The sequence below is a fragment of the Brienomyrus brachyistius genome, unplaced genomic scaffold (genome assembly GCF_023856365.1).
Source record: "Brienomyrus brachyistius isolate T26 unplaced genomic scaffold, BBRACH_0.4 scaffold59, whole genome shotgun sequence".
Classification (NCBI taxonomy): domain Eukaryota; kingdom Metazoa; phylum Chordata; class Actinopteri; order Osteoglossiformes; family Mormyridae; genus Brienomyrus; species Brienomyrus brachyistius.
Window position 1 is genome coordinate 1039237 of NW_026042334.1, and position 25297 is coordinate 1064533.

The window sequence follows — 25297 nt, forward strand, 5'->3', positions numbered from 1 at the left end:
AGAAACCGATGGTGGGGGTGTGTGTAACCCCCCAATTTTTAATTTGGCTTCATTCCCCTCCCAGTAAATAGATCTTCACACGAAAATCGTCCCGCCAATTGATGACACGTCTGCTAATCTTGCCACCATTGTTACTGTTAGTACCGTTCCTTGGGCATAGCTGCCACCTTGCGGTCAAACGGAATAACGTTCGGCCGGATACTAATATGCAGATCACGTGCAGGAAATGGGATTCCGCATATTGCATAACTAGTTTCACAAAAAAAACGCCTGATTCCCGGCTACCGCGCAACTACTAAAAATATAGATTGCAATGCTAGACCCACAATATTCTTAGCAAAGACTTTCAAAGTGTGACGCTTCCTTTGTTTACATTTCTGAAACCTTTCAGAAACATTCACAGCATGCATCACCACCATGACTAAGCAGAAGGCGAGCACGCGACACAGCCAAATAATCCAAACTGTGAAATTCCTGTTAAGTTTTTTTTTTAAAAAATCTTGTATTTACACTGTTATAACAGACAAGCAAAAAGTCAGTCGATTTATATACAGTATACATGAACGTTCAAATCAAAGCTAAAACGATACAGTTACTATTTACACGTGAACTAGAGTGTCTGAAGGGGTTTTCAGAAGTCTTACGACAAAACGATCAGCAATGCCACAGAACATCACGACTGAAGCATGAATTACCGTACACATTTAAAAACCAAGAATGGGCATGTACACAGAATCCATCGCTTTTCAGTGAAGGTTGAAATCCGGAAAACATCCGCGTGTACGCAGACACACACGCTCACATCCGTGCGCTGCGGGTGCATGTGCGTACACACGAATATGCAGCTACCTGTAGTGCAAAAAGTGGCAAAGAACAATACTACCATTTTACAAACATGAAATAAAAAGAGAACATTATAGAGAAAGGAGCATTGTTATATAAAAACTATCCACACTGGCACAAAATAGAACGGGGTTCTGATCGTTTAAAAAGTGATGGAAACTGACATTTTTACATTAGTTGAATGATAAGGACAAAGTATCCTTTTGTATGCAAATCTAAATAAATGTTAAGTTCTGTAATAAAAAAAAAAAGATAGAAATTTATGTGCAATATTTTATGGCTCATAAAATGTGAGCCAAACAAAATACTTCATATTTCATGCAAATATTAACAATTAAATAAAAATCCTTTACTCTTCTGTACAAAACAGCTTCAGGAGCCAGAGTCACCGGGACCGTGCCGCAGTCGGAGCTGCCGGTCCCCGGGTGCTATGGCACCGAACTGGGGCGCAGAACGGGCACTTGGTGGCCCTTGAGGGCTTGCTGGTCCGGGAGGACCTTCCCGTGTTGGCCGGGCCCTTGCCGCTCCACCGGCTTGCTGGCAAACTCCGTGATGCTGAAGACGAACTGCAGGCAGCCCAGCTTGATGTAGCTGCCGTGGTGGAGCAGTGCCGTGCCCTCCCAGCCAGCCCCGCTGCCCCCTATCAAACAGGAGCTGCTGGCCTTGCAGCTGCAAGAGGCACGAGGAGGGCCACGAGGCTGGCAACTCATCACGCCCCCTGCTGGTGGAACTGACGACACCTCGGCACCATCCTCCTCTTGCTGCGTCCTCTTTTTACACCTCCCTGCGTAGGAGCACAGGTCACACGCGCGCACACAGAATGATGAGCAGGCATACTGCTGTCCTCCATGCCACCCACTTACAACAGCTGCTTCTGCACCAAAAGTTCACAGGGGTCTGGAGCCAATCCCAGAAGACCTAGGCTGTCACTACATCTACACAAGGCCTGTTTGACATAAACCGCTTTGAACACTACGAAAGTCCGCCTACGACAGGCTGAGAAACACACCAATGGTGCATGTGGGGGAGTGCTTACGGATAATGCTTTGCACTTTGGAGACCACGCTGCTAGAGGGCCCCGGCGAGCTCTTCTCGGAGAAGTCACACGAGTACAGCACGTTGTCCACTGTCGTGCCGTGCTCACTGTAGTTCAGCAGCTCATAGTGCTTTGTGTTCTGAGGGCAAAAAGAAAACACCGTTTCTAGAGGCTAGCATCTCAGGCATCGTGTAGGGTCCAGGTAATCAAGGCAAACCATTCAACCTTAGTCAAGGTACTAAAACAGCTTAAATAATTAGCTGAACACAGCATCTGTAGAGAGTTGCTCTGGAAATTAAATCACACTATCTAGGGAGGAATCGATGCACAATTATTTTGAAAACAGAAAATATCAGTCTGGCTGCGCACTAAGGGGATAAGCTACGTCCCAGTGTGCAGGACCTACCTCGTCGTAGAAAATGCAGGCGTGCTTTCCAGAAACGTAATTACAAAAACCGTAGTTTGTAAGGCACACGTCCATGTCAGCACCTGCGCAAAGTGATTAAAAGCAGTTTTCATAATATGGGAAAAGCCTTTGGTATCACAGTGCATTGTGGAAAAGCACGCCAAACAAACACAGCATGAGCATTTCCCATCGCGGTTATGGGCTGTTTACAATGGCTCCCAAATTACAGAAAAGCATCTCTGCAATTTCGCAAAGCTGACTCGTTATACACCGCACGATGCTACACCCACAATGCATTGCAAATTATAGTGTACAATGTATGATGGTCTCCGTATTCCATAATGCAATGCAAAGGCGAATCTTTCAACTGACCGCTCGTTATACAAAGAGGGCCTCTGTGTACAAATAAGCACATTTAATATTATGCTAGTGATCTGTGCAAAGACCCAAGTCGATACTTCAATTCTAAATAATTTAATAAAATAAGATGTATTTTGCCAATGGCAAATGGCAGCTGTCAAATGTTGCTAGGATACCAGCCTAGAGCGTCCTGGAATACTCTCTGGAGCAGTGCTCTTGTTTCAGTGACTAATTCCCTATATATAGGGACCTGCAATGATTTTTCTATATAGGGAATACTGCATGAGTGAACAGAGCCCTAACACTCGCGCAGCACTGAGCACATATATCTACGAAAATAACAAGTCCCTGGAGTCGAAAACTGGACGGGCGCAGTCCCGGCGGCACCAGGACGGCATGCGGCAACAGCCGGCCGTTTGTTACCTGTCCCAATGTGCAGACTCCTGTAGCACATGTTGACTGGCCCCCCCTTTCCCATCAGCGGATAAAACACAGCCCTGGCCTGCACCTCATTCTTCAGCGGCGGGGAGGGAGCCAACAAGCCTGAATAATAATAATAATAATAATTTTAAAAATTAGACACCAATTCAGACTCTGCAGCCACAGAGCGGCGATGTTCCTGAGCAGCAGTGGCCGGGGCGCCATACCATCAGGATGCGGGGACTGTGCTGTGGGGGGGGCCGGGGGCGGCAGGCTCACGCTGGGCGGGGAAAGTGCTTTGGGGTCGAACAGCTGCTGGATCCTCTGCCAGGCCAGTAGCTTGATCAGTCGGTTGTCCAACTTGCCCAGTTCGATTTCTGGAAAAGCAGAGCAGAGTTTCTTCTTTTGGGGGTGCCCATCATCTCCTCTCAAAGCCCCCCCTCCCCCCACCTTAAAATTAACACTTGCGGACTTCAGTTTTAGATGCAAAACTTGCCTCCATCTTCATCGACTGCGGCCTTCACATAGCTGGATAGGTCCTCCGTGGGGGGCATGCACCCGCGGATCTGGGAGCCCCCCTCAAGCGACAGCGGACAGGGGCTGGCTTTCCCTTCTGTTTGGATGGGGGAGGGGGGGGGCCTTCATGCATTACTGAAGCATTTAGAACAGCAGCATCGGTGCTTGGCCAGTGTGAGCGTCTCCTTACCCGAGGGGGAGGCCAGCCGAGCAGCTCCTGCGTCATGTGACGCTCGCGGAGGCGTAAGCGCACGGGTCCCGGCGGTGGGCGAGGACACACTGCGGCTCGTCAGCGCGGCTGCCTGCCCCCCACCCGTCCCAGGGGTGGCCCCGTATGCCTGTGCCGGGGGTACGGGGTCCAGGCTGCCGCAGGTCGACGGGGATGGAACTTTCCGGCTACAGGGGTCTGGAGCATCCCCGCTTTCAGTCTTGATCGTGACTTCCCCAACATGGTTGGCCAACGTGGGGGCCGAATCGGGAAGTGCTTGGGGCCAGGGCCGCGCCGAACCCAGGGGCCCGCTCAGTCGGTTCTGGAGCTCCGCCTGCCGCTGAGCGTCGGAGGCCCCCCCACACAACGTGGGCCCGTTTGCTTTGGCCGGCTGATGCAGCAGCCCATTGGTGGTCTGGCAGTTCTGGCAAGGCTTCCCCTCGCTCTCCTCGCCCAAGGAATTCAGCAGCGGGGCCCCCCTGGGGGCCAGCTAGGCTGCTGCAGGGCTTAGAGCAGGAGGCAGAGGGACGTATCCTCTCCGTGGAACACGGACACTCGCTCGCCTCCGCCGGCACACACGGCTTCAGGTCGGCCTTTTCCGTCTGCTCGGAGTCCCAGTGTGAGGAAGGCATCTGCTTGGCAGATAAATGTCTCACGATGCTGCACTGAAGCGAAATAACGTCCCGAAGCCACTGCGGAGAGGACAGGGGAAGACAGAGGCCAAGATCACGAGTGAGAGGTGACCGCAACTACCCAGAAAGAGCCGCGCACTCAGCTCCCGAAAAAGAAAAGGTGGAAGAAGGGGCTCAGAAGACACCGCGACAGCTTTGTCACCCCCCCATAAAACTACAGACACCCTGCCCCCCACCAGGAGCAGTGAATAAATAAAACAAATAACAACATCACCCACCTCCTGTTGCTCAGGCTCGCTGGCGAAGTGCTGGGACGAGATGTGCTGCTGGTCAGACTCGGGAACCCCGTTGCAGATGAGCTCCCCGTCGCGGATTCCGGCAGGGGCCATAAGGGGAGGGGGGCACTGGTACTGGGACTTGATAGCGTCGGGGACCTAGTCAAGAGTGAAGAGCGAGGGACTGAGCGCACTGTCGGGGGCAGGGGGCTTGTGACTGCATCTTTCTGTTAGCAGGCAGCTGATGGTTCATCCCGATGCTGGAATTATCCGGCACAAGAGCTCGGCATTAAAGAAACGGTGTGAGCGTGTGGGAGTCGGCCACCACTCAGTCCACCCCGAGTACATAAACCGTCCATCTTGCATCATCTCAAAGTGGGCGGCCATACCTTGAGGGTCTTTTTCTTATGCAGGTGGGCCCCTCGGCGAATGGGTGGGTTTTGCCGATGGATCCGGCGCAGGAAGTCCACCTTCACGGCATGCTGGGACATGCGGTCCTGGAACTGGTCGAACAGCTGGCAGCGTGTGCTCAGGGTCATGTTCTTCTGGTTGAGCTGCAACAACAGAACCTGGGGTCAGTTTATGGGTCGGAGTCCTGCCCAAGAATCCCGCCTTTGGGTTTGGGAAAAATGGGCAAAAATGTGGACTCCCTGGGGGTCCGTGAAGACTGATTTGAGAAGTGCGTGAGATAGTTGAATGGCTAAATGACAAACTGAAAGAGTGGCACTGGTCAGATCAAGAGAGATCAAAAGCCTCAGGAAGTCACCTGACAAAAATAATGAAATTCTGTGTGTGTGTATTGGGGGGGGGGGGGGGGGATGGCAGAGCTCACCACAAGGTGCTCGATGTGGTTGGGACACATCCACTTCCCAGTTGGCATGGCGGTGAGGGGAGGGTCAAGACAGTCCATGTGGAAGAGAAGGGGGCAGTAATCACACTGGATAAGGGGGGCCACCCGGCAGCTCCTGGGACGGCAGATGGGGGTGTGGGGGGCACATATAAAACATTAAACCTAGTAAGTCAAACCTTCCCCAAGTTCAAGCTCAGCCTCAGTATTAGCAGTAGCACCTGGCGCTGAAGCCAGGCACCAACGCCATGACGTCAGAATGAACAGCACAAAGCTTGTCCTTGAGATAATGGAATATTGACATAGTGTTGAGTCGGGCAGATAGTGCCAGACCACACTGATATGAAGCAACATGCGTACTATGACCCTGCACCAGAATCTTCACTGCTTCTTAGTATAGGCCTTGCCAGCGAAAGGGTGAAGGTCAGTGGCTCTCAAAGTCGGTCCTCGGGCCCCACTGCCCTGCTTGTTTTCCTGCTATCCCGGCCCCACACACAAGTCCCAGCTGTCTTTCAGCTTCTGATTGACTGAACACACCTGATCCAGGTAATCAGCAGTGTGTAGGGCAGGGATAGCTGGAAAACAAGCATGGCAGTGGGGCCCGAGGACCGAGTTTGAGAACCACCAGTGTAGGTTAACCCAGGGTGAGCGAACAGACACACACTTGCCATATTTCTGAGTAGGCTGTTGCACACCTGGTCAACTGCCCTGAAGACAGCACTGTCCGAGGGGCATCAGGTCACAGAGCCAACTGGCCAAGCATGCTGGGCATCCAAAGCAGACCTCTTGAAGTGAACCGAAGACATCTGAAGCAATCTCTCTTACAGTCACACTCCTGAGGTTTGTAACTTCAGTGGCTAACATGTTCTGGCGATACTCCGAAGTCAAGAAAGTCTTCTCATCAAGATGAAAGTCTGGCCCTTTCATCTAAGACGTTCTGGTAATTACTGTCATACCATCGCTTATAATTATGTTCACTATTTTAACATCGCACGTCTATTTAGCAGACACTTTTGTCCAGAGTGATGTACAAGTGAGACACAATACATCAAGTCCGGCAAATCACCGATTCCCCTGATTGCTCATCTAAATTGCTACATCGCCAGGGACAAAGACTGACAAATCAGAACAGAATATAGACTTATAGCTGTTAAGGCATGCGCTTATTTTAATAAGTATTAAGTTGTAACAGCCCTGGGTAAACTTCATTACCATCAACCATTCTTTGTTTCGCAAATTACTACCTCTGAACACTGAAGTAGTCTGACAAAGGTTTTCATAAGTACAGCATAGAACGTACATCCATGAAAGCCACAAATCAATGGCGGGCCAAAATACGATCCCCCACAATGGAGAAAAAAACAGAACCCCCTGGAATCGTGGGACTTAAACACTGTGGTTAATTTGACTAAAGTTTCCATGATTACATTTAAATTTCAAACAGATGTGCAATCTTCAGAAAGGGCTCCGTGTCCAATTTCAGGCAATGGATGTAAATAAAGAATGAATAGGAATAGGACAACGGCTGGAGAAAAAAAAAAATTGCATAAGAGAAAGTACTCGTGAGCGGCGATGGATGCGAGAGATGGAGACGAGCTCCAGGAGCAGCCCCACCACGGCCCACGAATCCTACCTGCCACAGGTGAAGCAGACTTTCACGGGCAGTGGGACCAGCCCGTAGTGGTCAAGCTCGTGCTGAGGCTTCTTCACGTTCTTCCCTGTCATCTCCTCTTTCCTCTTCCGTTTACTTGTTCCTGGAGACATAGACAAGACCAGTGGCAGATCACTGGAAAAGGGGTTCAGCTGCAGGCTCCACCTGACGCTTCTCGGGGGTAACCACGGCATCGCAGAACACCCCGGCAGAATTCCGCATCCTCACCTGGAAGCGCCGTTGTGCAAGTGAGCTCGTTAGGAAGCTGGAATTGCGTGGGGTTCCTCTCCATGGCAGCGGCGATTAGTAGCTCGAAAGGCCTCTTGAGGTGTGGCGTTGCGCTTTCGGGCTCAGAGCTGGGCCCCTCGTCCTCCACGTCCAGCAGGTCTTCATCCACGTCGTTCTGCTCCGAGGGCGTGGGCGTGTCCGTGGAGGCGTTTGAGGTGGGGGTGCCGGGACGGCTGCTCGCCCGGCGCTCTAGCAGTCGAACCTGTGCCACGGCTACTCTTGGACCCCCCGTTACCCCCGCTGTGCCGGGGACCCCATCCAGCCGCACCGGGACCTGATCCATCTCCGTCGCAGGTGATGACGACCGCTTGGATGCCTGGCGGTCCAGCAGGCCGTTAATGTGCTCCATTTTCTGCTCACGCTTCTGTCGATTGGAGCAGAAGTTCCAGCTCAGTATAAATTTAGCAGATAAGGAGAGCAGCGGCTGATGTTACGAGTCTCACTATCCTTTGCTTTGACGCTCTTAGAGACGTCCAGAAACTGTAACTATCAATGGAGAAAAGTCCCTTGGCTGTATGTCTCACCTTCCTGCGGACACTGCAGCGATGGCACATCCAGTCTCCAGGGGGCAGCATTTCTTCACTCAATGGTGGGTTACTGCAGGTGCAGTGAACATCAACAGGTCACCACCATAACTACACCAGGCTTCACATAACTATAAATTAATTCCAATAACAAATTTCAAATGTTCTACAATATTTAGGTCACTCAAGTAATTGAAATTAAGGGCAATATTGCCTTGTTGAACTACCTACCAAAGAAGTCAATTTACCCCTTGTAAAAATTAACAAAATACACCCAAAAAAATGCATGTGGGTACTGTAAAAGGGCAGGAATCACATTTCAGCTTTTACAGGAGACAGTATGTTCTCCTGTAAGGCTGGAGCTGATTTCTACCACGGGGTCAAATCTTGAAAAATTTAATTTGCAGAAATGAATTGTAATTGTATGTACTTCAAAAACATCTTGCATGTATCTGGCTGGCTGTTTCCTCGGCATATAGATGAATGGTGTTCTTTATATATGAAAGGGTGCAAAATCTAAGTAGCAGAGCAATGAAATCTGGCAGAGAATTAGACCCGAAATTAATAGCCATAAGACATAGAAGGTTTTGACAAGTCTACAACCTGATGCATATCCCTATATGGAGTCAGACAAGTTAAGGCTTTGCTTCACGGGAGAGCACAGGAGTTGGGTCACAAAACAAAGGAATCTTTGTTATGGTCTTCAAAGCATATTCCATATGCCTCCAGGACAGGTTGAAACGCAACCCCAGAATTCCTTGATCTGAAGCCAAAAAAACATTTTTGAGCGAAGACATGCAGACCAGCAGTAGCGGCTTCAGGGGAGCCCACACCCCCTCAGAGGCTACACGCAAGCCAGTGAAAGTGCGCGTAGCTAAAATACTCTGAAGGTCTTGCAGGAAAGCCCTGAAATCCTACTTGCAATTACATCATGAAAACGCCGACAGCAAACTAAAACGACAGAGAAAACCAATGGCAGGTTTCGCAGTTTTGTGAACATAAAACTGTTCCAAAAGAATGTAGTGACTCGAGAGGAATGACCAAATGGAATGTAACAGTCATTAAACTCAATGAGCTGGTGAGGACAAGTGCACAGCAGTCATCAGACCGACTGCACGTCTGCTACGTCTTCTGCCAGACGAGAGGTTCGGTGTAACGTGTCTGGCTGGGAGCTCTTTTCACACGGCGCGGAGTTAATGTGGAGATTTAGCCTGCCAGAAGCTGACAAAGGAGGAGTTAAAACAAATAATTCCATCACAAAAGTGCCCCACCGGGTATGGCACTGATAGCCTCCAGGCAAGATCTCACTCTCAGTTGACGGCAGTACTACAGAACAGAGCCAACGTACGCAGGGCGAGGGGCACTCTGCAGCATGCACGCTCCTACGTCGGGCCTTGGGGCCAATGCAGGGCGGCAGTGCCACGCAAAGGAAACGGTGAATGGAGGAATGACAAAATGCTGACTGGATTTCCTCAGAACGCAGAAAAAAAAAATGTACAAAACACGGTCAGGGAAAATACATCGGAATGCAAATCAAAGGCAGCAGCTCAAAGTTACGGGCCTCCTCTCTGGGTAAGACATTACTTCACATAATGTGTTGATTTGCTGGGACCTTCCCCACCCATCCCCAACGCACAGAAGGACTGCATCTTCACTGCATTGTTGCCATTTCTGTAAGCATGTGGTCAGCCCGATCTCCTGCTGTCCCACCCACCTCAGCCTGAGCCACCAAGCTTATCAAACCCAAACCGGCAGCTTCCACAAGGAGAAATGGCAGCCATCTGCAACACTGCTGGCAACAAAAGGAACAAGCCCTTCAACACAGCACTGGCTGTACGGGACTGTAAATTGTTAGTCACTTGCCCACTGGCGAAATGCAAACAGGATGGTGACGTCAACAGCTGCCGGTTCGGCTTTTCTGTGCCGATCGATAATCCCTGAATAACACCCGCAAAGATGATTTATGAGCCCTAAGGCCTCCACCAAGGAGCTAGACATATTATTGACAGTCCCACACCACTAACATCCGAACCCTTTTCTGAATTTCAAATCTGCTAATTCAAAAGTTATAACATTCGCCCCTCTTTCGTTGACACGTCACTGGCCCACTTCCATTCATTCTTATAATACCAAAGATCCACGTAAGCCACGTATGTCATTGTAAAATAACGGGAAATTAACTTCTATTTGGTTTTCATAAGCGCCGATCGTATTAAACTCGCTAACTTTCGTCAACCGAAACCGGAAAGCAGACTGCAGATCTTCGACAACAACCCAAGTGCCCACAAATTACCCCTATGAAGATGAGCGGCTTTCGTGATAAGCTGATTCGCAAATACTTGAAAACGACCATAAAACATGTACATGTTTTTTGTAAGATTATTTGAGATTGGGAGGTTTGTAAGAAAAGCGCCGCCGTATTTGGGTGCACCCGGTGTGTCATTCCCGCACATGTGCCGACGATTCCGAAGCGTTTCGGCAAAATGGCGCTGGAAATAAAACTATTTAAACGGAGGTCGCCATATTGTAAACACAGCGGTGCACAGTGGACTCCATTTTTAACATCCGCTTCAGAAGCGGTGAAAGAAAAGCCCCCCGCCGCAGGTGCCACCCGGACCAGACAAAACACACCCAACGCACCCCGTTCATTTTAAATGATGATTTATACTCGAACGGGCGAGTCGCTTTAAACAGCCAAGTGCTGTTAACTGTACAGGCGTGCGCCGTTAGCAAAACAGCTGGAAATAACGGCGATCCGCATAAACAAATAAGCACAGCACGTATAATGGAGGAATATGCAGAACATCCGCCTTCTACTAATGCTCAAACATTACAGGCATCTCCGCCACACAGCACGAACCAGGCAGCGGACTTATAAGAGGAGCACACATGCATATCGGAGCCCACCTCATGTAATATTACAGAGGCACATGACTGGCGGTCCAGGCGGAGAGCCCGGGGCATGCAAACGGCAGCATACCAGCACTGTAGGTGAAAAGCGGCGGGACAGTGATCGCAGCAGAGCAAGTCCCCTCCCTCCCGGCAGCTGTCGCAGGTGTCGTGGTTGGTGGCCCTGCCGCTCCTCCGGGCCTCTTTCTCCGGCTTTCGGCTTCTCCTCTCGCCGTCCTCGGACTTCGGGGGCGCCAGCAGGGTTTGGATTTGCTGCAGATCGGACAACGAAGGAGGAGGAGCCGGGCGTTCAGAGCTGGACACACGGCGAGCCAACTTACCCTCACACCCCCCTCGGGAGAGCCGACACCGTTGCCCATTATTTGCTCACAAAACCACAAAGGCCCAAAGAAATTCAACCTCCCTTCCACCCAAAGTACATCTACCAACCCCAAGAAGCTAAACAGCCGGGCAACTATAACTGCCAGATAAACTGATAACTATCCACCGGCCCCAAGCGCCAATGCTAAAGCCCGCGGCCCGGGTCAACCTTCACCCATGTTTTCCATGCTGCTCTCAGCAGGACCTGAGGAAAAATGTCCCCGCGGGACCTAACAAACATTAACTGAAAGCTTAGTGCTACACAGGATCAGCCCGAGCAGCGCGGTCCGTCTCTACACCTCCACAGCCGGGTAACCAAACACCGCTTCGGACCCCGGCTACTTCGGTTTGACCCGCTGACGAGTCGTTCGGACCCGGAAAGCGATGGCTGCGCTGCTTCGGTATCTCACCTCCATCAAGCCCCCAGAGGTGTCCAGGTCGTACACGATCGTCGGGGTCTCCATTTTGTCCCACATTCATACGGCAGTCGGATCCTCCGCTCGGAAAAGCGAATCCTTGTTGAGGGCTACCGCCGACGGCCGTGGCAGGGCTGGAGAGGAGGGGGTGGAGGGAATCCACAAGGCGGCCGGCAGCTCACCACAGAACCGGTCTGTGGCGCTTAATCCGAGCGTCGGGAAGAAAGTTAGCAACGTCGACTAGCTAGCCGATTTCCAGCTCGAGAGCTTTCACTGGCAGAGGTAGCCTGCTAGCTACATAGCCGACTAGCTAGCTAGCTAGCCGAGCAACAGGACAACCAAGGCGCCTGGATTACAGCTCCTAGGCGTGAAAATACTTCAGCCGAGAATGGCCCAGATCGCGGAATAAATATCGCAGGAATCCGGAGAGTGCTGCGTGCAGGCCTTCGCTTAGGCCTAACCTACATGTTTCTCGTTTCGGGTCCAGTTAGCCACCTAGCTGCTCGCAGAGATGCTGCTGAGATCCGCAAGCCGATTTCTCTCCATGCTGGTTAACAAATTATAAAAAAATAAAACAAAAATCACTAGCGCAGCAGCCAGACTGAGAATGCCTTGCTACAACTACGAATCTCCTCAACGTTATTTCGGCCCCCGTGGACGATCAGAAACCCCCAAAATAATGATTATTATTGTTGTGTGGGGGGGAAAACCCGTGCATCAATCCCGACACTGCTGGCTACATCCTTTCTACGGAGTTGGCGCAAACTCGCGAAGCTGCTTCTATGCATGGGCGGTTCTCTAATGGTGGATAGTGTTGGTTTGCGGCCATCTTGGGTGAGGTCAATGCTGACGTATTTTTCAATAATAAAAAATGATGATAATGATAAAAAGACACCATTTAATGTTAAGTGTACATCATTTATATATGTTTATTGAAACTAAGTTGTTTCCTAAACAGAGCAGTGCTTAATGTATTAGAATGAAAATGTTTCTACCGTTGCGTGTATATACGTGCATCATAGAAGAGGGTAATGGTAGCGTGCGCCATGTTGGTGATGGCAAATTTATTATGGTTATAAATGTATTACCATCACCGTTGTGTGCCGAGAGTATCTACAGATACATTGGTTTGGTGTATTCGTATGGTCTTCATGGACGTTTGGCAGATGCAGATTTTTCACCAAAATTAAAATAGCTGCGTTATTGCCGTTCCAGCTAGAGCAGCTGATCCAGGACTTGCAAAATAAGATATTTGAATACGAGCGCTTTCATTTGCGTATGTCCTAACGCGGGGCATGTCAAATCATATCCTGGCTTCTTCTTCTGCGTGGTCTTTCTTAATTTTGACTTTGTGTAAACGGTCATGTCATTTACATAAAGGTTTGAGAAAGTAAACGTAAATCGTGAATTAATTGATAACGGCGTTATACTTCAGATGTTCGCAAATGATAAGTGAAACAAAAGCACAGTATGAAATTCAGCTATCCAGAACCAAACATTGATTAATGCAAGATTAATATAAATTAGAATTACTATCTGGGGGGCAAGTTATGGGCAATTATACTTTTATATTTGTCTGTAACAGTATTCATAATCACCCATCTTGAACGAGTTTATTACAGGACTTTAAATCATATTAGATTTAGAAGCCTGGGAACAAATGGAGACAGAAACATTTTATAGTAAGGTTCCCTGTGCTGAAGAATCCCCGAGGGAAATCTCAGATTTTCTCTTAGCTGGCATGAACCAGTCAGCATTGCTCTAACTGCTGTTTTTGTTCCAACAAAAAAAGCTAGTTTTTAGGTACAAAATCAGCATCAAACTAGCTGACTACTTTTTACTGGGTCCTCCATTAGAACAAAGGCCATGGAACCTCGTGTTTCGTTTTGCATTACTGCAAAACAGTGATTCTAAACAGACTTGGAAAGGCTACCACTGCGTTAACAATTCCAACTATATTAAGAAACTAATTCAAATGCTATATTGACATTGGGGGGGGGGGGATCAGTCCATCACTGGCTATACACATGGAATGGGCAGTTTAGATTTACCAATTTGCTAAACTGCATGTGAAAACCCCTGGAAAGCTCAGGTCCAGAAAGTAAAAATCCAGGGCTAGATTTTGTTTCAACCAATCAGTTGAGCATAAAGAGGCACAGTCACAGAGTACAGACAGTACAAATTTGGACCAGCTGAATACTCTGTGACTGTGACTCTTTATGTTCAACTGATTAGTGAAAACACCCTTGGTTTGGATTTTTGCTTTCTGGACCCAAACCTTCCACCGCTGGCAACGGGAAGGAACATGCAAACTCCGCACAAGGTGGGCTTGGGTTCAGACCCTCTGTCCTGCAGGTGTGAGGTAACAGCGTTTAACCCACTAAGTCACCGTGAAATAAACCCACCCATTTTCTGGACCCACTTGTCGTCGGGAACCTATCCCAGAAGGTACAGGTGCAAGGCAGGGAATAACCCAGACAGGGCACCAAACCATTGTAGGGCTCACACACCATTCACATAAGCAGACAATTTGGTAACTTCACCATAGCATTTTTTTTGGACTGTGTTGGGGAGGGCAGAGACCCCAGAGGAAACTCCATGACAACACAAGGAGAACATACAAACTCCACACACATGCAAACAGGGCAGAGACTCAAACTCCAGTACCATAAGTATGAGGCAAAATTCCTAACCGCAGCACCGCCCTACCCAATCAGTAGGGAGGGGGTATGCAGCCCTGTGCACATGTCTGGGATGTTATGGGTTTAAATCCTGTAGCTTGCAGAGATATCACATCACTATTGGGCCCATGAACAAGGCCCTTAAGCCAATTACTCCACGAATGCTGGCTAGCCCAGATTTCCAGGCTTTTCTCAACCGTGCATTATTCTTGAAAAAATGTCTGTCAAATAAATAAAACAATGGAGAAGAAAAATGGACTATTCTGCAGCCAAACCGGGGAAAACATATATCAGCCTTGTAATACCTATAGGGAACCCCCCCCCCCCCCCCAATGCAGTCGTGGTTTTAAAAATCTTAAAACAACCACACTTGTTTTTCATAATTTGTTTTATTTGAGAGATTATCTGTCTATGAGGTGGTTTAAGTCTTTACATTTTACAATGAATCAAAAATATACAGAATTGTCATTTGCTTTCTTTAATCACCATCTTATCTCCTTCTGTTGTATCAGTGCTAAACAGAAGCAAGAAGGTAAGAACGAACGAGTAAAAAAAATAAATAATAAGACTGATGCTCTTGCCTCACTGATTTAATCGCTGAATCAAACAAACATTGCATCAAAAGCAAAACAGCAAGAGAAGAAGATGCGGATGTTCCTGTTCCAGAATTACATCTGGGTCACATGAAGTTGTTTGAAGGGTTTACAATAACCGATGTACTTCTGTGGCTACATTTAAAGCAGACATAATAAAACATACATCAGGTTTCGATCTATTCAGAAAGCAACACTATTTAAACCGTATTTTCACCTCTCATCACTTATTGTTTAAGCTTATTTACCACATATTTTTTCCTGTACATTGATATGATACCATCAAAATCAGAATTTGCTTGCAAGAACATACAAAACAATAGACATGGATATTACATTTTACAGTATTACCGTTACTATAAACTACTCTTGGAATGGTTAAGTAACTGTGAAATGTGCACAGATTTTCAGGGTCCTCTGGTTTCCAGCCTGAAAATACTTCAAAATTCTGACAAATCAAAAACAAATAACTGAAGTTCTGCTGTTAATAGCGGGAAATGAGTACCGGTCTTCACATTTCTCACAGAAGTGTTTACAGTGGAGTCAGCCCGGAGCTGTGCTTGCTTTCTTGCCAGTACTGCTTACCTGTATAAAGTTCAGGTAACACTTTACTTGAGGGGGCATGAATAATGTAGTAATACATGCATACTCAGTGTATTAATTAACCAGTAACTGCTAGTTATGTACTGATCACATGCTTGTTCATCATTAATCAATCATGACAGTTCACGTATTTCATGGGGAAGCCTATATTAGTTCATGATTTGTTCTTGAGTAGTAAATGAGTTAAAAATTATTTTTATCCCCACAAATGGTCTTACCATTATTAACTAATTAGTTAACTGTAAGCAAATGTAGTGCCTCAATGGAATACATGAACTGTCATGATTAATTAATGATGAACAAACATAGGATCATTATGTACATTAACTAATTAGCACTTAGTTACTGGTTAATTAATGCATTAACCTGTACTACAACATTATTCATGTCCCCTCAAGTAAAGTGACCAAAATTCATTCTCATTTCATGCTTGTCCCCCTTGGTCTTATGACATTGTCTTCTTCCTTATGCCAGCTTAATGTCAGGTTCTTTTTTTTTGTACATTTTTGTCCTACCATATCATCCTCCTATAAATTGTATAGATCTCCACAACCCTCGTGCAAGGTAGTGATAAATGACGTCCCTCCAACACGGTGTCATCAGCAGGCAGAAACACTATGTTAGTCTTAATTTGAATTACGTCATTATATTTTATGGATGGGATTCTGTAAAAAAAAAAAAAAAAAAAAACACATCCTGCTATTTTGTGAGTGTGGAGGTCAACTATTAACTGTTAACTATTAATTTCACTGTTAGGGATTTTTCCATATCAGTGTTTATAAAGACTTTAAAGAAGGATGTTTAAAACGGGGCGAAAAAATTGATACATGAGGAAAAATCCACCCAGTTCCTTCCGGTGTCCAGGGCTGTACATTGTTCTATCTGGTCAAGTTCCAGAACATTCCAGCTGATGTAATAAATCCCACCACTCCAGGTAATAATCTTGTTCAGTTCTGGCAGACATTATCCAAGAGTTTGGGGGGGGGGCAAGATTTGTAGCTTAATTCATACATTTACACAAGTTTATTATTTCAAAGCATGAAGGTGATCCCATGAACAAAACTGTGAAGTGAACTGTACTGCATTCCTTACAGTCAGAGGTGGAGATTTCAGGTCCAGAGAGCACAAATCCAGACCAAGATTTTGTTTCAACCAACCAGTTGAGTACACTGTAACTATGACCCTTTATACTCAGCTGATGGTTGAAACAAAACCTTGGTCTGGATTTGTACTTTCTGGACCTGAAATCTCCACCTCTGCTTACAGTAGTGGTTATAGTGCATTATTTACTATCCAGTCACACCAGCCAGGCAGATGTGTGGTGATGTTATAAGCACCCTCCTACACCCAATACAATATTCTGTGCAAATGGCACAGCGAATTTTTGAAACCCTATCTGGCCATGTTTATTGATTATTGCCTTTTATACAATTCCTATAAGTATACGTGAATTAAAATTGTGGAAATAAATATATTTATAAGTGAACCAACTTAGTTTGATGGACTCACTGAATCTCCCCAATTTCCTCTGATGTTTAATCTACCTTTAGCTGGTTCCATTTGTCTCGATGGTCCAGTTGCACAGTAGTACAGCTTATATTTTTGAAGTAGCTGGTCACGTAACTGACAACCAAAAGCAGATGCAGTTTGTTTCCAGATTGTGCATCATGTCTACGGAGAGGCAGCCCAAGTCACACTCCTCCAGAATCTGAGGCTGGCATGAGGCAGGGCTTTGTTGTTGTGTCAAACAGTGGACCTCTTGGAATGTAAAAATCCACATTCGACACAGCCACACATGACACTGAAAGAACCTTCCGGTAAATTACCTTTTGTACTGGCTAATGTCAATGTTTGGCAGCTTGACACCCAACATCCCACAGCACAGACACAAACAATCCAAAGGCAAAAACTTGAACATTAAATTGTAAAGGGGTGTAATGAGGCAGGATAATGTACTTACCCTTCATACAGAAATTTATGGCTATTTTCTTCCCATAAATTTGACAGTTTTATCACCTTGGGAAGATGGAAACCATAGGCAGGTATTTGTGCCACTCTAAAAGTCTGAAGGGACGAATAATAGTGAGATACTCAAGAGAGCACGATAGATGTTCTTTGTGGGTCCCCGTGGAAATATGCACACTCACTGACAAGCTGAGGCCTGTCTCTAATTGGTATTGCGCAAGTGATTTACAAATCTTTTTCCATTTATTTCCACCACAGTTAGATGGCACAGCTGGGAGACCTGTAAGTGAAACTTCCCCAGTTCAAATCAGCAACAAGTTCTCGCTAAGCCTTGGAGAGATAAGGTCCTGCAGATATGCAGCCGTGTAACATTCGGTACCCAGTTCCTGTCTAATCAATAACTCTGAATTAAATACTGAATGAGATGGACTGAATACCAGAAACCCAGAGGAAGTGTAAGACTGCAGTTGCCATAAATACCAGGTTTTCTCTCATCATGTCCTTGTCCAATATTTACCAAATACTTCATCTCCTGAACTACAGTTAAATTAAACAATTAAAATGAATATCTTCCCCACGGTTGCCCTGTAACTTTTACAAAGTATTTTGACTGACATTGATAGATAAAAAAATTGCATTCCCCCCCCCCCCCCATATGACATATTATAGTACTTAATCCCGCTGGGCTATGTCACAGGATAGAAAATATACAAACACTGCAGCTAGGCCATTGGTAACGAGCTCTACAAAAATAACACTGTCTTTCACATCCTTTGCAGTGCTTGCATGAAGTCCTCTGAAAATAATAATATATACATCAGGAGACAGGAGACGGGGAGAAGAATGGAAAAGAGGAGGTACTGGAGGAGTCACAGGAGAGATGAATGGTGCAGACCAATTCCCGCAAGGCAAAAATGGCTTGATTTCCCCCATGCTGAAATGCGTAGTGTCTCTAAATGGAGACCTCGTATTCTCTGGTGTCCTGCGAAAGCCAAACACACACTTTGTAAGGACAGCAGCAAGGACAGTTTCATGCTTTGTTACAAGCGCAATGTTTGTGCACAGTACAGATTAATTTGCCATGAAAATTCGACAGTGGCAAAAAAAAAAAAATAGACTACGGCTGTGAAAAAGGACAGCAATTTAAAGTTTTCGTAGATGAATGCTTTAAAAGCCAGACCATGACAGATGTGACAAAACACAGGAGCTCAGCCCATATTCAAACCATCAGCACTTTTGGAAAAGGTAGCTTCCCTCCAGATACTACAGAACATAAAGGTTCACACTCATCTCTGAAGGACACACTTTACTTCTGGTAACTTTGGTTACTCCAAGGTTCATGACCTTGCAAGCCAACTGTACAATATTTACAAGAGCGGTCACATATTGGCAAATTTAACACATCTTAATGTGATAAAATTACCAACTGATAGGGGGAAGATGTCAAAATTTGAAGTTGAGTTGAGTCTGTTGATCCCCCCTCCAAAACAAGCGTAATATTTTATGGTCAGGGGACTGGCATTGTGTTGCTGATAGAATTTGTCCCTCAAGGAAAAATAGTTGGGACCCATTATCTACAACTGCAGCAGCCAAAGGTCCATTTGCCCATTTTCCTGTTTCCGTTAGCAAATGTTTAATAAAAAATGCACACCTTTTCAAGGACTGTTTTACTCCTTTGAAGGACATAGTTACTGGCTTAAATCTTGAACAGGCTCAATTTGGTAAATGAACATTCCAGCTGCACGCGATCTTGCTAGGTCTTCCTCTTTCCAGAATTTCACTGAGCTGAGAAGTGTCCACAGAACCTGTGAATGCCCCCCCCCCCACCATGCCCTGTTGCTGCATACAACACACTGGCGCTCTATTAGTCCCCAAGCTATATAGGTGTGCTGCCATAAGCCTGTGTGATGTCCAAGAAGGTGCTTGATGGCCTTTTGAGTACCAATTCTGAGCAGGGAAGACACACTGCGGGAAGCATAGTGGGGACCTTACCTCGTGGTTCTTCAGGGATGCAGCCGCTGTGGGACAGATAGACACAGCCGTTAGTAATCAGAGATCACGAGCCGGGGCTGATGGGAGTGGAGAGGGGACAGGGGTCCGGTCATAACGGTGTCCATCGGAGCACATGGAATCAGGGAGAGCGAGACAGACACAGTGGGCGCCCTTTGAATGACCTATTGTATCTGGGGGCTTGACAATAACCTGACCATATATGGCAAATCAATCCTAAATCACAGATATGAAAGCAGTGCCTCGATCATCTTAGATCATTAGCAAACGCAGAACCATCAGGGTACCGAGTGGCGTGACACAGATAGCGCTGGCTCTGGTGTGGATTTAAGCATACACGTGGAGTTGCGACTCCCCTTCGAGAATACTCAGGCTTCCAGCCTGCCGCTTTCCAGCTTAAGTGGAGTTTGCGAGGTGAACTGGCAATGTGGCGGCAACAGATGGCGATTCGAAGAGCGTAATTTCTGCACAGGCGTGGACAGCGACGGGAACACCTGAACATAACTGGCGAAGGACAGGGAGGCCCACAGGCTGCCTTTGAAGTATGGCGCTTAAGAAACGTGCTCTTCATGGGGGACATTCATCTGTGCCCGGCCAGCAGTGTACAGTTTTTAGGGGATGCATATTATGATACAAAGATTTATAGAGAAATGCCCCCCCAGCTTACCAGTGGATATTACTATATTACATCACAAAACCATTCATTCATTCATTCATTCATTCATTCATTCATTCATTCATTCATTCAATCATCTTTTACACCCACTTGTCCGCTGCAGGGTCAGGGGGGGTTTGGAACCTATCCTGGAAGTCATGGGTACAAGGCAGGGAATAACCCGGGACGTGGCGCCAACCCATCACAAGACGCACACAGCATTCACTCACAGAGGCACGTTTATGGAAGGTTTGGCAACTCCAGTCCACTTTTGCAAGTTTATGGGCTGTTGGGGGTAAACCAGAATACCATAGAGAAAGCCCAAAACCCCAGAATATGCAAACTCTACACACAGCCAGGGCGGAAACTCGAATCCCAGTCCCAGAGGGAAACAAAACCAGGAAATATTTAATATATGTATAAATAATGCATATATAATTGTCTATATAAATATAAAATTTGTATAATTTTAGTTAAATACATATATGTATCTACATGTAGAATTTATAGCCAGTTCACCTGTATGTATTCAAGCGTTACTGAGAAATGTTCTTTATGCAATTTAAACTACATTCAAACACCGCTGTCTTTTCTAAGTCATACATCCAGAGCTCATCTCCTTGTTTTAATGTTGCTGTAGTGTTATGGCAGGCACAAAACGTACCTCGTTTCTTTAACGTCCCATTTGTAAATACACACTGCATTTAACAAACGAAAACAGCAGGACGGATTAAAAAAATACACAGCACTTAAGCGGTAGTTGGGATGCTGACTCGGCTGATTTGGAGAATTGCACGCAGATTGTAACGCAAGCAACATCACTGCCAGTCAGAATTGTTCTGGTGTCATGATGACGGACTACAGTGTATGGTATATGAATGTACACCATCGGGTACGGTATTAAAAGCAGGTCAGTTTTGAGTATTTGGAAGGTTAGCTGAAGATACAAAGATACAGTGTTACTCATGGTGGCGGCAGAACCCAGTGGCATCGGTACTTACTCCGTTGTCATAGGTGCGGACTCCGGAAGCGAAATCTGGCGTGATGTGGTTATACGGCACAGAGCTGGACATGGGCTGGAGGAAGGACTTTCCTTGTACTCTGAGAACAAAAGGGCACAGAATGTTTAGATTAGATTTCTTTATTCTCATTTCTAGTGCAAGTTTCCCCAATTCCGGTCCTGGAGGGCCAGTCTCAACCCAGTTTGCAAATTTCCCTGCTCAAACACACCTTATTCAGCTCACCAGCCAATTGCCAGGTTTAGTAGGTGAGTTTCAGAATCAGGATTTGTAAACTGTGCTGCAGACTGGCCCTCCAGGACTGGAATTGGAGAACTCTGCTTTAGTTTGTTTGCATACATAAAATATTAATTGCCATTCCCTTTAGACTGAACAGAGCCATAACAGACACAAAATAGACAAATACAGAAAATAGATAGACAAATATCACATGGCAAGAAGGGTATAAAAATATATCTGAACAAACATATTCAAAAAGGATATTCAGTTGAACTGTCCAGTGTTAAAGTGTCTGGCGTCAAAGTTACCAGTGTTAAACCGACTAGTGTTAAACCGACTAGTGTTAAAGTTTCTGGTGTTAAAATGTCCAGTGTTAAAATATCTAGACGTTAAAGTGACCAGTGTTGGCAGGTGAGGTTTAATGGATGTGAGGGGGTGTTACACCAATGACACTGGCACAAATAGCCACCTCTCTGTGTACAAACACCAGAATGTTCTGTCTCAAGGTCAGCTTACTTGGAGAAGTACAGGTAAATCCCGAAGATTAGAGCCAGGATGATTGCAACAGGGATGAAAACCGCCACGGCTATGCTTATTCCCTCTATACTGAAGTCGGCACCGGCAACTGGGCAAGAAGAAAAAAACATCTGTTAGGATCATAATCATAAAGACACTTAGCGGTGAGGGAATCAGAATCGCACTCCAAGGCCCACCAGGTAAAACGATACATCATTCCCATCATGCAATTACTCGGGGAACTGAAGCGTACTTGTAGCGTACAACTGAGAGCACTACTTGACCCAGAGACAACATTTGTGCTTCTTGACTACCCTTCTTCACCCGCCAAATTTTCCATAAAGGATCCAAGGGCAGCCTTCTCAACCCTTCGAAACAGAGGTGGAAAGGTTTTTTATTATAATTTTTTTTTTTTTACGGAACGCTGATGACGGCACTCACCATCTAGTCGGCGCTTGGAGTACTCGACGGCGGAGGCTGTGAAGGACCGGGAGCACACTGATTACGCTGGGAAGTAGCACAGACCCTCGGCAAAGCAAGAACACTGCTACACCGCACTGACCTAACAACTACAGCTAATGTTGGGAATTTATTCATTTACTACTATTTTATTTCAGTTTCACATGCTAGCTCTTTAAGGTTATACTGCTGAAAAACATACACTGCGAAGTACACAGGTGAAGTGGCTCTTGAGAGGCTTGCAGATCCTACCCTGGCAGACAGGAGGCGCGTGACTCCACCGTGAAGGGCGTCCGGGGACACAGCAGAGAGCCGGCTCCCCCTGCAGCTCATAGCCGGTAAGGCAGGTGAAGCGCAGCGTCTCCCCAGCCTGGTAAAAGGGTTTTTCTTGACTCTGGATGCTGAATGGGGGGGGTGCCGGGGTTTTTGCAGGTGTTGTAGGTCTCGGCTGTGGGCCAGACACACAGGCGAGGGGGTTATTGGGTGACCGGCTCAGCTGAAGCACAGGAACACTTCTGCTGGACTACCATCCAGCCACAACTATACTGAAATTAAATATGATTATTCTGAGTCTCTAAAATACTGTTTAGACTAACTGCTTTAGCCCCAGGAACCACATTTTTCCTGGGTCATTCCTGGGTCATTATTATTATAAATTAAAAAAAATTCCTACATTTATTTGACAAAAAAAATATTTTTTAGTAAATAGGACATACATGAATGGTCTTTATGCACTGTTAACATTCAGTGCATAGCCAGACCTTGCACAATGGGGTGGCCAGACTAGACCCAGTGATTTTACTATGGCAATATTTTGCCAACTGGGGGGGGCAGGCAGAGTGTCCCTCTCGGTATATTCTGAAGATTGTAGGCATTATCCATTAATCATCTTGCAGTCGATTTGGAGGCAAATTGGTTGGGCAGTTCTGGTTTGCAGAATTAAATCCCGCATATTTTGTTTTCACTTTTTGCTGAGGGGTGGCAATGGCGGTGGGGGGGGGCATGGCCAAGCTTTAGATCCCTGCTGACGTGAGAAAAAAAAATGTTTGGGCCATGAGCCACGAGCTGAGAAACAGTAGTTCAGAGGACAGAGCTTCTAAAGTGGACGGAAAGCAGGTGATTGTGTGGGGAGATTGCATGTGTGGGACTGCAGACTCCAAGCGTGTGTTAGTTCACACAGGCGTAATGGATCCTAGAACCTTTATTATGATAGAACTCCAAGGAATTAAAGGGCACACATCCAGGCCGCTAATCTCACATTTTCCTGAGTCCCCTAGGCTTGCATTCGCATTCCTTCAGCCGCGGTAGATAAGGCTGAAGGTTTAAAACAAATAATTAGCATCACAAGAGGCAGAGGTAGTGGACCAATTTCCTGTTTAAACAATAGGTTCCAGTTATTAAATAAAAGACACTGACAATGCGCATTGTTATCCATCATTTAGTATATTTTAACAGACCACTAATCTTAAACTGCATAGCTTTATCCATTCTGTTTAGCAAGGAAGCTCTTCTTATTGATATAAAAAATCGCTTCACAGCACAGGACATAATGCTTGAGGTTCACATAATGCTGGACACAGTAATGCTGGCCACATTTCTAGAAGTATTGCTTTTACTGGGTTAATACAGGACGTCATTTCCGAAGTGGCCAGCAGGTGGGAGTGTCTTTTGCACACAGCACCTGCCTTTCATCTTGACGAGTCTCTTGGCTGCCATTGTGCAGTGACCGGCTATTTATTGACCGTCTTTGTTGCATCTGCACGTGTGCGGTTGTGGAGACACTCACGGACACACTTGGGTGGAGTCTTGGTCCACCTGGGTCCAGCGGGGTCGTGGTTGTGGCAGGTTAGCAGACTGTTGCCAGATAGCATGTAGCCCTTGTTGCAGACGTACTGCACCGTGGAGCCCACCGTTAGCCGGGGTGCTGACGTTATCCGTCGGCTGTGCTCCACGTTGCCGGGGTCTGCACACAGCCTCACTGCGCACAGAGAAATAAGGATTTGTCAGACCATTTCCATGACTGTATGCAGTGACTGTACACAGTGTCAGTTCAGGCCCAGTAAGTACAAATCCAGATCAAGGTTTTGCTTCAACCAACCATTTGAGTATAAAGAGTCACAGTCACAGAGTACTCAAGTAGTCTGGATTTGTACTTTCCATCTCTGACTGTACTGGATTACTTTTGTGACTTACTTCCCCAACACTGGCTGTAAGAGTGCATGGTCATCTTCAATCACACACTCCACCCTTTATATCCTTTTTATTATTTTACATTGCTTACGCTCTAAGGCTCATGGTACAGTAACCATCCAAAAACCCAGGTCTTAGCTATTAAATCCAGCTATTTTTCATTACAATACAATTTTTACATCCTAAGCCGTGTAAAACTGAAAGAGCAGTGTGAGTCAGGTCCTGGAACTCAAGGGCCTAACAGCAACATCTAAGGCATGTGAATCGACAACCTTCTGATCATAGACAAAGTCCTAACTCGCTGGGCTACACACTGCCCCCTTTTGTTTACAGGTTTGTAAACGAAACGTAACTGCACATTCTGTCATTTATTTAAGGTGGCTGGGTGTGGATAGAGGTCGGGAGGCCACAGGTAGAAATACAAGCCTCGGGGATTGAATGGAGATTCCATTGCTCCACGCGTTACCTTGTGGACTGACACCCCATAATTGCACTGTTCCCTGACCCCTCTTCCATATTTCCATTTTATCATTTAATTCTAAAATTCTGATTTATTTTTTAAAGCAGACCCCACGAACGTGTTGTCCTGGTTGCAGTGCTCCACCTCACCAGTAGGTGGCCTTTAAGCCTTTTCTTTAGCACAGGGAGACGGAGCAGTATATCAGCAAGTCACATTTCCACCAGAGTAATTAGCT

At 46.4% G+C, this 25297-nt stretch overlaps 2 protein-coding genes across 2 annotated transcripts in view; both read right to left on the reverse strand.

The window, feature by feature from the left end:
- Positions 1-453: 453 nt before the first annotated feature.
- phf12b (PHD finger protein 12b) lies at positions 454-12463 on the reverse strand. Its single transcript, XM_049001507.1, is given in 16 exon segments — positions 454-1627; positions 1880-2018; positions 2286-2368; positions 3069-3188; positions 3293-3442; positions 3562-3678; positions 3772-4267; positions 4269-4481; positions 4700-4855; positions 5086-5250; positions 5529-5661; positions 7177-7297; positions 7423-7846; positions 8007-8079; positions 10987-11168; positions 11687-12463. Coding segments are annotated over 16 exon segments (2994 nt in total). The 5' UTR covers positions 11753-12463; the 3' UTR covers positions 454-1271.
- Positions 12464-17755: 5292 nt separating this feature from the next.
- The window catches only part of LOC125725022 (seizure protein 6 homolog), a 164878-nt gene continuing 157336 nt past the window's right edge, over positions 17756-25297 (reverse strand). Inside the window, 8 exon segments of the mRNA XM_049001561.1 lie at positions 17756-18516; positions 19527-19603; positions 21201-21300; positions 21954-22062; positions 22395-22430; positions 22665-22824; positions 22826-22860; positions 24199-24390. Coding sequence (XP_048857518.1) covers positions 19577-19603; positions 21201-21300; positions 21954-22062; positions 22395-22430; positions 22665-22824; positions 22826-22860; positions 24199-24390 — 659 coding nt within the window. The 3' untranslated portion in view covers positions 17756-18516; positions 19527-19576.